The sequence below is a fragment of the Ceratotherium simum genome, chromosome 4, assembly GCF_057802395.1.
Source record: "Ceratotherium simum simum isolate JZ-2026a chromosome 4, ASM5780239v1, whole genome shotgun sequence".
Taxonomy (NCBI): Eukaryota; Metazoa; Chordata; class Mammalia; order Perissodactyla; family Rhinocerotidae; genus Ceratotherium; species Ceratotherium simum.
The window spans coordinates 10,673,345-10,687,409 of NC_141903.1; the positions used below are offsets into that span (position 1 = coordinate 10,673,345).

General features: G+C 49.2%; 1 protein-coding gene across 1 annotated transcript in view; it reads left to right on the plus strand.

Annotated features, from left to right (window-relative positions):
• Positions 1-2,417: 2,417 nt before the first annotated feature.
• SLIT3 (slit guidance ligand 3) overlaps positions 2,418-14,065 on the plus strand; it is a 602,543-nt gene continuing 590,895 nt past the window's right edge. The window contains exon 1 of the mRNA XM_014786114.2: positions 2,418-3,024. Coding sequence (XP_014641600.2) covers positions 2,828-3,024 — 197 coding nt within the window. The 5' untranslated portion in view covers positions 2,418-2,827. The remainder of the gene's footprint in view (positions 3,025-14,065) is intronic.

Here is a 14,065-nt window from a genome sequence, read left to right on the forward strand (position 1 = left end):
CATGTAGAACTAGCAGTTGTCAGAAGGCACTTGCACAAATGCTGGATTTGGTGCTTTCTAAGGTTGTTCCAGCCCAAACACTCCACGATTCCGTGCAGCCAGTGTCCTGTGCACCTCTTGGTTCTTCTACTTGCCCCTTCCTCGGGGATGATTGGCTCCTGGGCTTTGTTCTAAGGTGGTTGTCCCAGGGAAAAGCACACTTGAAGTCACTGAAGGATCTAGTCAGGCTCATGAAACCCTCCAGAAACTTAAATGGAAAACACAGACACACAGACACACACACAGAGACACCCACACACACACTCACACACTCACTGTGCTCAGAGCACAGACTCAGGCCCAGCCTGAAGAGATTGCAAAACATGCTCTAGTGTGCACTTGGGAAAACAAAGAAAACTCTAGTCTTTTCTGCTCCAGACAGTCTGAGACGCTTGTGTGCCCTTGGGCCTTTGCCCAGTTCTCTCATCTGCCTCAGTCCTGGTACTAAATTGGTTCAAGGTTTGGAGGAAAGCTTCAGAGGAAAGGATGTTTGGAGTTCTTAAATGCTGAAGTCACCCTAAGGGCCAGAGCATAGACCTTCTACGGCCACCAGGGGGCGGTGGCAACAACATCTGTACAGAAAGCTGCTCCCAAGAACAGCAGTCAGTTGCATCTAATGTGTTTATGAACGATGGGGGGGGGCTGAAGAGTGTGCACGTGTGTGTGTGTGTACACGTCCATACAATTGGGTGCCTAGGGCTAAGACTTTGAAAATCTGCTAAGTACAATAAAATAAAATCTACACCTCTACTATATAATCACAGGATGTGCTCAAGAAGTTGAAATTTCCTTGAAGGAAAATGAGGTAGAAGGACTCAGAATAGCACTTACATGAATGAAAAGGGAAGAGCTCTCAGGAGCGTAGTTATCATCATGGTGTGTGTGAGTGTGTGTGTGTGAGTGTGAGCAGGCATGTGCATGTGTGTATGTGATTTAGTATGAGTGTGTATATGGGTGTGTGAGCCTAAGTGTGTGTAAGCATGTGTGTGCACAAGTATGTAAGACTGTGTGTATGTGTAGGCATGAGTGTATGTGTAGGCATAAATGTGTGTGTGTGACTGTGTGTATGTGCAGGGCTCATTCAGACTTTTCCAGTGTGAACAGACCTCAAGGAAGTCTGGCCAATACTTCCTCCAGTTCCTGCCCTCTCCCTCCAAACAAACAAACAAAATCATTCCTACAAGTGTTTATGGAGCCTCTAACACACACGCCCCTCCCCACCGGCATCTGGAAAAGCTCAGACCTGGCCAGTTCAGAGCAGGCACTGGAAGAACGAAGGCGCTGGGGGCAGAAGGGATGTATTGCATGCGAATGACTACTTTGAAAAAATACTTTTTCTTCTTTGATGCTCCCAACAACCCAGTGAGGTGGGCCTAGACAGGGCTGTGGCCCCATTGCTTTGAGGAAGCCAAGGCTCAAAGGTGACATGATTGGCCCAGAGTCACCCAGTCAGGAAATGGAAGCTAAAGTCTATGAACACAGCATTGTCAACCCAGGGGTCCAAGTCCCTGCCATCACTACTTTTAGCAGCACAGCAGGCATGGAGTTTGGGCAAAGCAGGACAGGCCTCTGGGTGGGGTTTGCCAGCAGCGACCTGAACAACACGACAACCATTTCTGTGACACAGGTGACTGTGGAGCATATTAGTGTCTGTATACACTAATATGTATTAGCCTCGCTGGGCTCCACGCGCCTTGCCCCGCCGAGGCAGGCTCCTGCGGGCGCGGGCCCCTGCACACCATGGCCCCCGGGCGGACAGGGGCCGGCGCCGCCCTGCGCGCCCGCCTGGCGCTGGCCCTTTAGGAAGAAGTTGTGCATCTTTGCCAAGATGAAGCGGGATCTTTGAGGGTCTTTGTAGACGAGGCAGGGACACAGTTCGGATGGGCTGTGATGTAACACGTGGGTGAATGAGTGTGCCGCGGTTTGCGGTCCCTACTAGCTGTGTGACCTCGGGCAAGTCACTTCACTTCTCTGAGCTTTGGTCTTCTTAATCTATAAAATGGGGTTACTCAGATGCCCCTTTGCGGGACGGGGTTGGGATTGAAAGAAAGAACATAAGTAGAGTGCCTGGCTCAGTGCCAGAATAAAGAAAAATTGCCACCAGCCTGATCAGTCCTCGGCTCCTAAGAGTGAATGAGTCTCAATTGTGGGGCCCTGCTGGCCGATCCCCTTTCCCGCCCCCGTTCCTTCCCTCTCCCTCCTCTGCTGCCTCCTCCCTCCCAGCGCTCCGGCGCTCCAGCAAAGTTCCCAACTTAGTCGACATGACGCGCGGCGCAGCCAATGAGAGGCGGAGCTGGCGTTTTTGGGGGGGCGGGAGGGGTGGGCCCCGCGTCTCCGGTGTCTGCCCTGTTCAGTGAATGGAGAGAGCGAGCGCCGGCCGGCTCACCCGGCCGCCCCGTGACCCAGCCGCCGCCGCCGCGCTCCCGAGCCCAGCCCCGAGCCGGACCTCCCCGGGCGCCGTGCCCCACTGCGCTCGCCCCAGGTCCCCGACCCGGCCTGCGCCTCGGGCCGCGGGCCAGCAGGGCCAGGGGGCGCTCGGCACCTGGGCACTCCGAGCGATGCGCAGCGGGGCAGCGCCGGCCCCGCCGATGGAGCTGCTGCCGCCGCCGCCGCCCGGCGCGCCCCGCTCCGCCCGCGCCCCGTGCCCCTGAGCGCCGAGCTCGCTCCTCCTCCGCGCCAACTCCACCGCCCGCTCCCCAGGCCGCCCGTGCTCTTTGCGCGCCTCCCTGGGCTCCACGCGCCTTGCCCCGCCGAGGCAGGCTCCTGCGGGCGCGGGCCCCTGCACACCATGGCCCCCGGGCGGACAGGGGCCGGCGCCGCCCTGCGCGCCCGGCTGGCGCTGGCCTTGGCGCTGGCGAGCGTCCTGAGCGGGCCCCCCGCCGCCGCCTGCCCCACCAAGTGTACCTGCTCCGCCGCCAGCGTGGACTGCCACGGGCTGGGCCTCCGGACTGTTCCCCGGGGCATCCCCCGCAACGCCGAGCGCCTGTGAGTACCCCCGCCCCGCCCCACCCGGGCCACCCACCTGGGTCCCACAGAGGGGGCCCCCAGGCGCCAGATCCTTCCTTTCCCCTTGGCCGCGCTGAATGCAGTCTCTGCTCTCACCCTCTCCTGGATCGCGTCCTCCACTCTCTGAGTTGGGGGTCTGTCGCTTTGGGCTGGTTTGGGGAGAGAGGTCTTGAAGCCCCCTGCGAGAGGCGAAGAGCAGTGCCTTTCCAGGGGCGAGGGCTCCAGACTCAGGGCCCGCTGACAGCTTCCAAGGAGAACTCTGGCAGGAGGCGAGGAGAGGAGAGAACACTACAGCCAGCGAGGTCTTAGGGTGAGGGTAAGGGGTCCGCGCTCATTAAAGACGGGGGCGAAGGAGAAAGCTGAAGTATGATGGAGTGTCAGGGCACGGAGACGGAAGAGAGGACCCGAGGAGACAGAGAACGTCTTGGGGATCAGAATGGGCCAGCCGCTCTCTGGCTGCCCTTGCGAGGAAAGTTGAGAGTGTGTGTGAAGGTCTAACTTCTGAGGAACCTAAGGAATCCAGAGAGGGTGCTTGCAAAACCCGCTCTGCTTGGAGCGCAACCTCGGAGATGCCAAGTTGCAGCCCGGGTGAATTTTTTATGGCTCGGTTATAAAAGCCTCCCCGAACGGGCCGGAGGATGGAAATGCTGACAGCCCTTTAAATGAGACCGAGCGCTGTAATCTTACAAACCGCACTCAGCCTCGGATCCCGGGCTTGGCAGCCAGAGGAGAGGGCTTGGAGAGTGGGGTGGATTGACCCTCGTTTTAACCCCAATTGTGCAACCAAATATTTACTTTTCATATGTCAACGTTTTGGAAACATTTATCATTTTGATCCTCGGACTAAATTCAAAACTGGGACTTCGGGGTGGGCTTTTCCTAGCCCACACTTGGAGAGTGGGGAAGGAGGGAGAAATGGCGGAGGGGGTTGGAACCCGCCTGGGAACACAGCCCAGAAGTGGGTGAGGGTTTACTTTGCTGGAATAGACTTCTCTGTGTCTTGCTCTCCCTCTGTCCCCCTTCCCCAGGTGCCCGAGGGGTAGGTGCATGGGGCTTCCATTCTGCCTTCTTGACTGCAAGCTTCTTACTCTGGAAGCCAGTGGCATGAGTCTCAGATGAGTTGTCCTAGAGTGTGTTATTCCTGATAATCACCTCCTGTCACCCCACTTCTCTCCTGCTTACTCTTTATGTGTCCCTGGGTGGAGACTCAATAGAACTGCCTTCCGTTTTCCTGGAGCTTTCCTTTGGCTCAAAACATTTTTTTTTCAAGTGCATTGTTATTGTGTGGGGTTGAACCATGCAATTCTAGGTTAGAGCTGAACTTGCGTTAACACGTATAGAAAACGGGGCTCAGAAATGCAAAGTGACTTGCCCAAGGTCACACAGCAAGTTGATGGCAAAAAAGGGCCAGAATCCAGATTTCCACAACTTAATTCAGGCATTATATTTTACCATACTAGTGAAAAACTTGTTTTCGTATACCTATAACTCATAAACTAAATTCGCCTCCCTCCTCACACCAGGGCCAGCCACATGAGTTAGTGAAATAATAACTGAGGCTAATGTGTAATGAAAGCTTAGCATGTCTCGATTTGTTCACATGTGTTGTCTCACTGAATCTCTGCAACAGTCTTGTTAGTTACATAGGTAGTACATATTATTCCACTTTACAGTTAAGCCATCTTGTCATCTGCTCAAGGTCATGTAGCTAGTTAAGTGTTTGAATTCAAGCATATCTGGCTCCTAAGTCCATATCCCTATCACTTTGCTGGACATCTTTGGAACAAGGGTCAGTTTGGGCCAAGACCTGTAAGCAGACAGTCCTGCGAAAGTTCTGGCTGGGTTCTGGTCTTAGAATAGGCTGCTGTTGCTGCTCCTTCGGGTGTACCCTGCAAACATCAGCTTGCTTTGACATTAGCTCTCCTATTTAGGGTCTTGGGACTGTTTCTCTCCCATCTTCACAATCATGTTGCATGTTTGGGAAACCAAGAAGAGTGGGCCCCTTTCCTTCTACTGTGGAGGAAGTCTTCAAAACCTGCAGGAACGGCGCCGCAGCCAGCGTGCCACTCGGCCACCTCCCCCAGGAGCCCCAGGCAGCTTAGGGCTGCCCATCTGCTCCACCATGGAAGAAACTGGGTGGAGACTGGAGGCCTGGGCATTCCCATGGGCTCCCTGCTGCACTCATCGTCGCTGGCAGGCACTGGCAGATTAGGAAGTCCTTTGGGATATCGGAGTCTCATCTGCCTTGGTTTGGTCACTGGTGCTGCTTTGGCTGGGGTGCATGGGGTGGTGCGGCTGCCCAGGCTGCCTCCCCATTCTAGTTGCCTTCCTCCCCAGGAGAGGGGGCAGCCTTTAGAAGCAAGCTGGGTCAGGACGACTGCAGGGGTTAGGAGCAGCCCACTAAGAGTCCTTCACCACCCCTCACCCTCTCAGTGAACTCAGATGTAACATTTCAATTCTGCAAACTCTTGGGGGGATATTGGCATTTCTAACCTATACTCAGGATTTCTTTAGGAAGGAACTTCTCATTCATTCCTCCCTTCATTCATTCAACAAACATTACTTGAGCCTCTATTGCGTTCCAGTTACTGTATATAAAATCAGTGCATATACAGAAGAAAACCAGCAATTCAACTTAAAGAATGTAAGCAAAGGATGGAGGAGGGAAGCTTCCTTTAGTGAGCCTTTTCAACTTCGACGGCTTATTTTTTTCATGGGGCGTAAGTTTTGTAAGCACTGCGTTCAGATGCTCCGGACCTTTCTAAAATCCAGTTTTCTGATCTCAAATGTTTATGTTATGTTTTATAACAAAGAAGCAGTTTTTCCCTCTTCATTCCTGCTGCTCTACCTCCCAAAGAGGCTTTTATGAAGGGGGGTGTGTGTGTGTAGTTGTTGCTTCTCTGGGTGTTTTTGACTTCTGAGACCTCATCCCCTTTCCGTTAAGGAAAACCCACATGGGGATAATGTGGTCACTGTTTGGACTTGCTTCAGGCCTGGAGTGGGCCTGTTAAATTGTTCATAATTAAGCCGGTATCAGAGCTGGGGGTCTGTGTTCCAGTGTCTTCTCCATAATGTCAGCACATCACACAGAAAGAGAAACTGTCGTTTATAAACTACTGACAATTTTTTTTCCCTCAGTGAGGAGGTGACACCCACAAGAAAGCTAAATAAACACAGAGGAGAATTCAGTGTAATTTATTATCCATGCAGCAGAGAGACAGGACAAGAGGTGAGGAAGTGAGTGGTGCTGCGTGAGACAACACATTCACCGTGGAGCACTGAGTAAATAGATGTTGGCTTTACCCCTCTGAGTACAAAAGGAGCCCACAGATGTAATTCTTCTCCAACCACAATCTCAGCCTGGAAAAAGAGGCGGCAGATGAAAATGAACTCTCATGCGGGGCCCCTCTCCCCGTCCTGCCTAAAGGCAGGCAGAGGCCCGCTTCTCACCCGCGGTGAGGTGGTGGCCTGAACAGCGGAGTGGGGCAAGAGTGGACATCTTTGGTTTTTCACTTGGCTCTGGAACATGCTGGAGACTGTTGTATTTAAATAAACATTTCCTGTTTGCGAAGGAAAGCGGGCGAAGGGCTGAAACGTGAGAATGTGGTAACTTAATTTTCTCCATCACTCCAGATGACGGCAAGCTTCGCCGGTGGTTGGGTCCAATAAAAACCGACACCATGTCATAGGCTTTCTCTTACTTGACCACAGAGGTCCTGAGGTCAAGTGGGAGACTTTCCAAGATGCTCAACAGCCAAGCCCTGTGTCCTGGTTCTCCCAGCCCTCAGGACCAGCTCAGAGGACCGGGGGCAAGCTGGTGGATCATGGCGCCGATCTGGGCCATGATAAGGTGGCCTTTCAGGGAAGCACAGTGCTCTCTGGCTGAGTCTCCTGGGCTCGACGTGAACAGCTGAGCACACCTGCCTCCAGTGTGCGGTGCAACTCTAAACAGATTGCTTTACCTCTCTGGGCCTCATTTTGCTGAAAGTAGAATTCTAATAGAGTCTAAATGTTTTTCCGTGTATAGTCTGCAGTTCACTGGTGAACTGTCAGGGTCCTTTTCCCCAGTGCCTAGAATAGTGCCTGGTGCTTAGTAGATTTTCAAAAGTATGTGTTGAGTAAATGAATGATGAGTCTCAAAAATACAAGTCTTTCTTTAGTTCTTACAAGCGAAAGATGGACAATTATAGATTTGCATTTTTATGTATAGCTAAGGGTTACTTAGTATTACCTATTACATGAGTCATTAAGGGTTTCTAAAATTTGGCTTTCATGCACTAAAATTATTGCCTTACTAGAGTTACCAAGGACTCCTAATGAGCAATCCCCTCTGGAGTCTGGTTGCCAGGTGTTGCTTAGCAACCTTGCAAAACTCCTACTGTGCACATGCCCGTGAAAAGAGCTGGAAATCCTGAACACTTAAACCATAGGCCTTTCTAATCAGGAGCTCATCACCTTCATCCTGCGCTCTCTGTGGTGTCTGATTGCTGCTCTTCTTGTATTAATTGATGTGTTCGTAGGATCATTATTAAGTTTTGCTTTTGCCGATCATCTAGGTCTTATATTATTTCTGCATTTTGGCCATTTTGATTGTTTTGTTTCTCTCCAGTTCGGTGTGTTGTCACTGAGTCCTCTCTCCTCTGAAAATGAGAATGATGGGTCTGAGAGTCGTGGGATCTTCTGCGCCGACTCAATGGGCCATGGCCAAAGGTCTCAGAGCCCCGTGCCTAGTGGTTCAGGCGGGGATCTGGAGACACACAGCTCTGGTGTGAATTCTGGCTCTGTTACGTCTTTGCTGTGGCCCCGTAGGTGGGTTACTCCACTCCTCTGGGCTGCAGTCGGTTTAATCCCTTGTACCGTATTTCCACACCTGTGATACGAGGATGATAACTGCACTGGCCCCATGGGAATGTTGTGAACGTGGCCTGAGGCAATCCATGTAATGCATGCAGCACGGGGCCCAGCACATTTTTTCTCCAACTGCTCTTCCTTACCTGTAACGTGTGCACAGTAAACGTGCCTCTTGCCGATGATTAAATGAAATAGCCTACAGGAAGTGCTTAACCCAGTACTGGCACATAGGCCTCCACCAACTGTTAATGATAGTGACCATGGCTGTTGTTTCCATTTCTTCATCTCAGGCCTCATCCAGCTGGAAGGTTTGAGATGCCCACTCTAAATGTGCCCTGTCGGGGCCACTTCCTTGCCTGCATGTAGGCTCTGCCCAACGCCCTCATGCCTGGCCCCCTCCCCCTCCTCTCCAGCTAAGCCCAGGTTGGCCTCCCTTCCATAAAAAGGGGATTATGGTTGAAGTGGTTTATATCTTTTCCATGGGCGTGCTGTTTTGTGGTATATTTAAATAAGGAATGCTTTTTATTTATTTATTTTTGGAGGTTGGATTTTCATGGAGAATTTTTGGCCCTGACTTTTTTTTTAATGCTCATTCCTTCTGTTTTCCCTAAATACCTCCTTTTACTGACTTCCCGTGTCTGCCTCTGTTACTGCTTTTACTTGAAACAGCTGTATTTACTAGCATGCTCCACCCTCATTATGTAAGGTGGTCTTAACCCTTTTTAGAACTGCTGGAAAGAAAAAAACAAGGCATGGAGGCTTTTCCAGAGAGCTTTTCTGGAGCACCCCTAATTCCAGATAGGATAGATGCAGAGGGCGCCCTGCTGTGGCACACGGTGCTGAGTTTTCAAGGCTCTCCATTATTCGTCATTCTCCGGCCTTAAATTGAAATCAGCCTTGCCCAGGTGGGAAGAGCTTGTAGTAGGAATCCTCTGCATCTCTGTTCTGAAGACCGGGATTGTGTTTTGTAACTACTGTTATTGCTGGTCTGCCAAAGGCTGTACTTTCCTCCCCACTCACTGTGGTCTTCAGAGTTCTGTTGCCAGTATCATATTTGATGCAGCCGTTCCCTGGGAAGCATTGGTCTAGGGGTGTGTGATTAAAAATCCCCAAAACTGAACAGCTTGGGGGGTGGGAAAAATAATGATCTCTGTTGATAAACGTGTGGACTCCAGAACCAGACAGGGTTCAAATCCTGGTTTCACTACTTACTAGCTGGGCGACCTCAATTTCCTCATTTGTAAAATGGGAATAATAAAAATACCCTGTTCATAGGATGCTGTGTATTGAATTAACTCACATAGACTGCCTGGATCATAGTGCATCCTCCATAAATATTCCTATCATTATTACTATCATAATTCTTAATGGCTGTAGTCGTCCTTCCAGAGCATGCTCAAGATAAAACCTGATTAGGGAAAATATGGATTGTCAGGGTTGAAAGGGGTCCTCTTGTCCAAGTTCCAACCACGTGCAGGTTGATCTTCCACCAACATAATTTTGGAGAAAATAGTCATTCTCTTGATTACGTCCAGTGATGAGGAACTCAGTTCTTCCTAAAGCAATTTATTCCATTTTTAAAAACAGTACTAAAAAGAAATTTTTCTTTGTTGGGGCTTCAGCATATCTTTCATTACTTGTTATTACACAGAGAAAGTATAATTCTTTTTCCAAATGATAGGATTTCAAAAATCTTATTGCTGTTGTGTTTCTCACCACCCATTTACCCAAGTCTTCCATTTTCTTCCATAAACTTTTATGATTACCTCGACTATTCTGTGTGTGTTAGACTTTGACACAGGCCCTCTTCCCATTCTTAGTTACCTTCCTCTGAATAGGTTCCAGTCTTCTTTGCCTCGTATTAGTTAGAATGAGACCTTCTAATCCCTCCCCATCTTGACCTCTGTTGGTGCATACTAAAGAGACATTTCACTTTGGGCAGCCATGCCCCTGGGTTGGCTCATTTTGACTAGGCTGTTCACTGCATCACCAGGTCTCCTCTGCCCTCCCTCTGCTGTTGATCCCGTCTTTCCCGCATCCCAGACTTGTGTGGTTGACTTTTTGGGGTCTAAGTGCAACACTTTGTGTTTATCCTAATTAAATTTTGGCAAATAGTTTCATTTCATCAGCTTTTCAGGAACATTTTCTATTTTCATTTTCTCATCTAGCATATTAACCCTCCTCTCCCCATTTCCTCTGCAATTTCAGTGAGCTTCCCTGTGGATCTTGATCCAGGTTTTCAATATAATCAGCAGAGTCCTCTCTGCTTTTTTCAAAGTCTTTCTAAGGTCTGGAGTGTCGATTACATAAATATATTGTCCTGTTCTTTCTGGCTGAGGTGGATGAAAATGCTGAGGTCTTATTAGCCTGTAGCATCTTCTTTCTCTGGGGTTCTCTTGTTCATATTTTCTCTGGAATGAATTCCTATTAATGCTTAAGTCCTCTATTTGTTGCACTTTCTCTAAACTCGTCGTTTCTCATAGCACTTTCCATCATGACTTTAGCTTCATCCTGGCCCTATTAGGCTGGTGCCAGGAGCCCCCATCAGCATGGGATGTGGGGTGTGTGTGTGTGTGTGTGTGTGTTTGTATGTAGGTGTGTATTATTCTCTCCTGTAAAGTGTTCTAGCCTGAGAAATTCTGTCAGTAGCAGAGCTCAGCTGAGAAGCCTCAGTTTCTCAAAGTGATTTTCTTTAACACCTTGGGTGCCCACTGGCACGGGGCACATGTGCCTGAGTAGGGCTGGGAATGAGTGTGACGGAGGATGAAGCATAGAGGACTCTCCCCAAATCTCCAAAAATAACAATAATAATGACAACAACAGTCACCACCATCACAACAGCTCCCATTTATTGAGCTCCTCTCTGTGCCTGGCACTACTCTCACATTTTACAGGCATGGGCTCGCTTAATCTAACAACCATGTGAGGCAGGAACTGATACTGTCCTCATTTTACAGATGAGGAAACTGAGTCAGAGACTGAAGTAACTTTCCCAGGTAGGAGCAGTGGAGTCAGGGTTCATCCAGGCAGGCTAGTCTCAGGTCTGTGCTGCAACTGCTGGTCATGTCATTTCTCCCAAAATCTTTTAAGTCAGCCCCCTTCTCTGTCTTCCAAACCCAATTCTCAGAGAACATCCAGAAGAAATAAAAAATAAAACAATGAGTCCCAGTTGAATCAGTGAACACCTATTGATGCGAGGCATCCCAGTGCTATGTTCTGGATGCCTGGTGAAAGAGCCACGTCCAGTATGGGCACGTAGGTGGCATTCAGGTTGGAGCTTGAGGGTGCATAGGGTTCCCATAGGTAGTAATGAGAACGTGATCCAGATTCACAGAAGTTCGTGGTTACATGGAACTTATGAGACCCAGAGCGCAATTTAAAGTGATAGGAGCTGTGCTCTAGGAAGTTTCATCTAACAGGCGTGTTTAGAAGAGAATCCAGTAGATCAAGTCTTAGGAAAAATATCACCATAATTATGTGGCTAATTATTAATTTTATTTTGGATTTGAGAGGATAAACCATCCCAGAACAGTTCTGAGGAGTCTTCTTAACTAGTATTTTCCCCCACAAGTATCTGCTGAAATTTTGGCAGAGATTGCTTCCTTTCCAGTTAGATGTACTACTCACCTTCTCTCAGCCATGATCTCTGGGCTCCTCGACCCTGAGATTGGGTCCTGCTAGAACAGGATGCATATAAGATGTATCCTGGCTGGAGTGAACGTGACTTCACTTTTCACGGCCTTGTCACTGCGTGTGTGGGCTCAGACTCCTCTTCTCTTGTCCAAAACGCCAGTCTGGGTTCCTGACCCCTGATTCATTCTGCACTTTGGCAGCACTGTGGATTGTGGTTCCTGAAAGTCTGCCAGCACATTTAACTACCCACCTTGACTTCCTCTTAATTTTTTTGGCGTCCCTGGTGCCTGTCTGCCACCCAGCATCCCCACTCCTTGCTCCCCTGCCCTCTAGAATGAGTGTGTGCCCTGACTCAGGCTGGTCTGCATGGTGTGGAGTCCATGGTCCTCTTCTAATGTGAGGTTTGTGGGCTTGACCCATGAACTTGTGCATCTTGGGCATCTCTCCCTGAGCCTGAGCTGCTCCTTGCCCCTGCCTTGACCCTTCCAGCTTGGTTTCTTGTCCTCTCCTGCCTTCCATGTAATTCTCTGTAGCCTTGGTACTGAATTTGGACTTTCACCATCTAAGTCTCAGGTCCTGAGATTGGATCTCAGGAGGATCTTTGTGGCCCGGCCCTTCATTGGAGACTGGAGACTCCCGACCCATGGCTATGTCCTGGAAACAGCCTCAGCCTTCGTCTTCATGGCCATCTGAAGCCGTTTGTGATGCCTGGGGTGGTATGTTGGGGTGTTCTGGGGCTGGGCTCTTTGAATGATGAATTACCTACAATGTGCTCCTGAGCTCCCTGCAACCCAAGCAGAGAAGGGAGCAGATTGTTGTGCGATTGAAAAGCTCAGCAATGTCAACTTCATTGGAGCGCTATCCTGCTCAGAAATGTGTTGCAGAAGTTTCTGGACTGTCTAGCACTTTCCCGACATTCTTTTTTCTCCTCCCCATCTCTGCCCAGCTCTAGAATGTAGGTAGAAGAGTGTTTTGTATACGGGGTTTCTAAACGCTATTAGTAAGAAACCAATGGGAAATTCAGTTGGCTGTAACCTTAAATGAGTAAAAAGACGTAGGCAGAATCCTGGTTTCCATCATTTTTTTAAACTGCAGGACCTTGGAGTATCTTTCCAAGTCTTGTTGTCTCATATGTAACCTTTAGAATGGTAGGAATGACACTTCTCTCAGGGGGCTGATGCAAGGTTTAAATGAGATCAGATGTCTGCAAATGCCTCCTAGATTTACTGCTGTGTGAGTACCTTAATGAGTCCACCCACAATATCTGATTTTAACCGCTAAATCCTGTATCTGAAAGATGATCAGGATTCATCTTAGAATCTTGCGTTTACAGATGAGGAAACTGGACGAGCTCCAAAACCTTGCTCAGAGTCCCGCATGTCCTGGAACTCTTACTCAAGTTTTTTTTTTTTTTTTTTTTTCATGTATCAAGATGTGTCTTTTACAAATGCAAATATAGCCTCACACCAGCCATGTGAGCAACTCAACCAGGTGGAGTTTAGAGGACTTCTTGCCTAATTAGTAAGGGTAATTAATAAGTGGCAGCATCCATGACAGTCGGCCCAAATAAGGGGCCCTATGAAGGATGGAGTCATTGAAAGGAGCCGTTTATTGAGTGCTTACTATGTGCCGGGAACAGTGATGAATAAGGCAAGTGAAATGTCCTCACACTAGAACAGCTCAAAATAGTATAGAAATCAGTCTGAGCTGTCCCTTCCCACCAAATGACTGACAAGGCGGAGGCCCCCATGCTAGGTTCAGAAAGGAGATTTATGGGATGCTGGGGGAAATGCCAGAACCATGGAGGATGAGACACCGAGCCTTCAGTAACCACTGAGGAAAGCAAGCCCCACTCATCCCTTTTAGTGGGTACAGATAGGCAGGATAAATCACATATCATTAAACAAAGAAAAATAGTATAACTGGAATTAAAAAAAAACTCATGGGGAAAATATTAATCTGAGAACAATTGTATCCGAGAAAGCATTCAAGATGCCTTCGCAGCTAGCTGGCAAACAGCACAAGTTCTGCATTTTATTAGAGTCCTGAGTCTGTAGAACACTGACCTTATTTGAGAAGCATTTCGTAAACACTGACACACAGCACAGCAGCATCTGAGGCCAGGAGGAGATACAGGGCCTCCTTTGGGAGGCAGCTTTCCCTCCTCGGCTGTTCCAGCTGTAACTAGACCACTGGACATTGTTTCCCTGGGGTGTTAGTTTCCTTATTCTTCTCTCTTATGTTTAACTAAGGAGGTAGGAGTTTTCCTAGGGGACAACGAGGGAGGGGCTTTGGATTGAGCATTGCTCTCTGGGCAGATTTGCCTAGGAGTGGGGTGGGCTACGGGGAAGACTTGGCTTTGAGGGGAAGGGTCTGAGAACTTTCATTTGGCCAAGTTTCTTTTTGGACATCTCTCTTGTGCCTGGAGACCTGTGATGTGTCTGTGTATAGGAAGGTGGTTCTCAGGCAGCATTCACCTGGTTCTTCGGAAAGAAGACCTGTGGCTTGCAATAGCCCTAAGAAATGCGCGCACTAC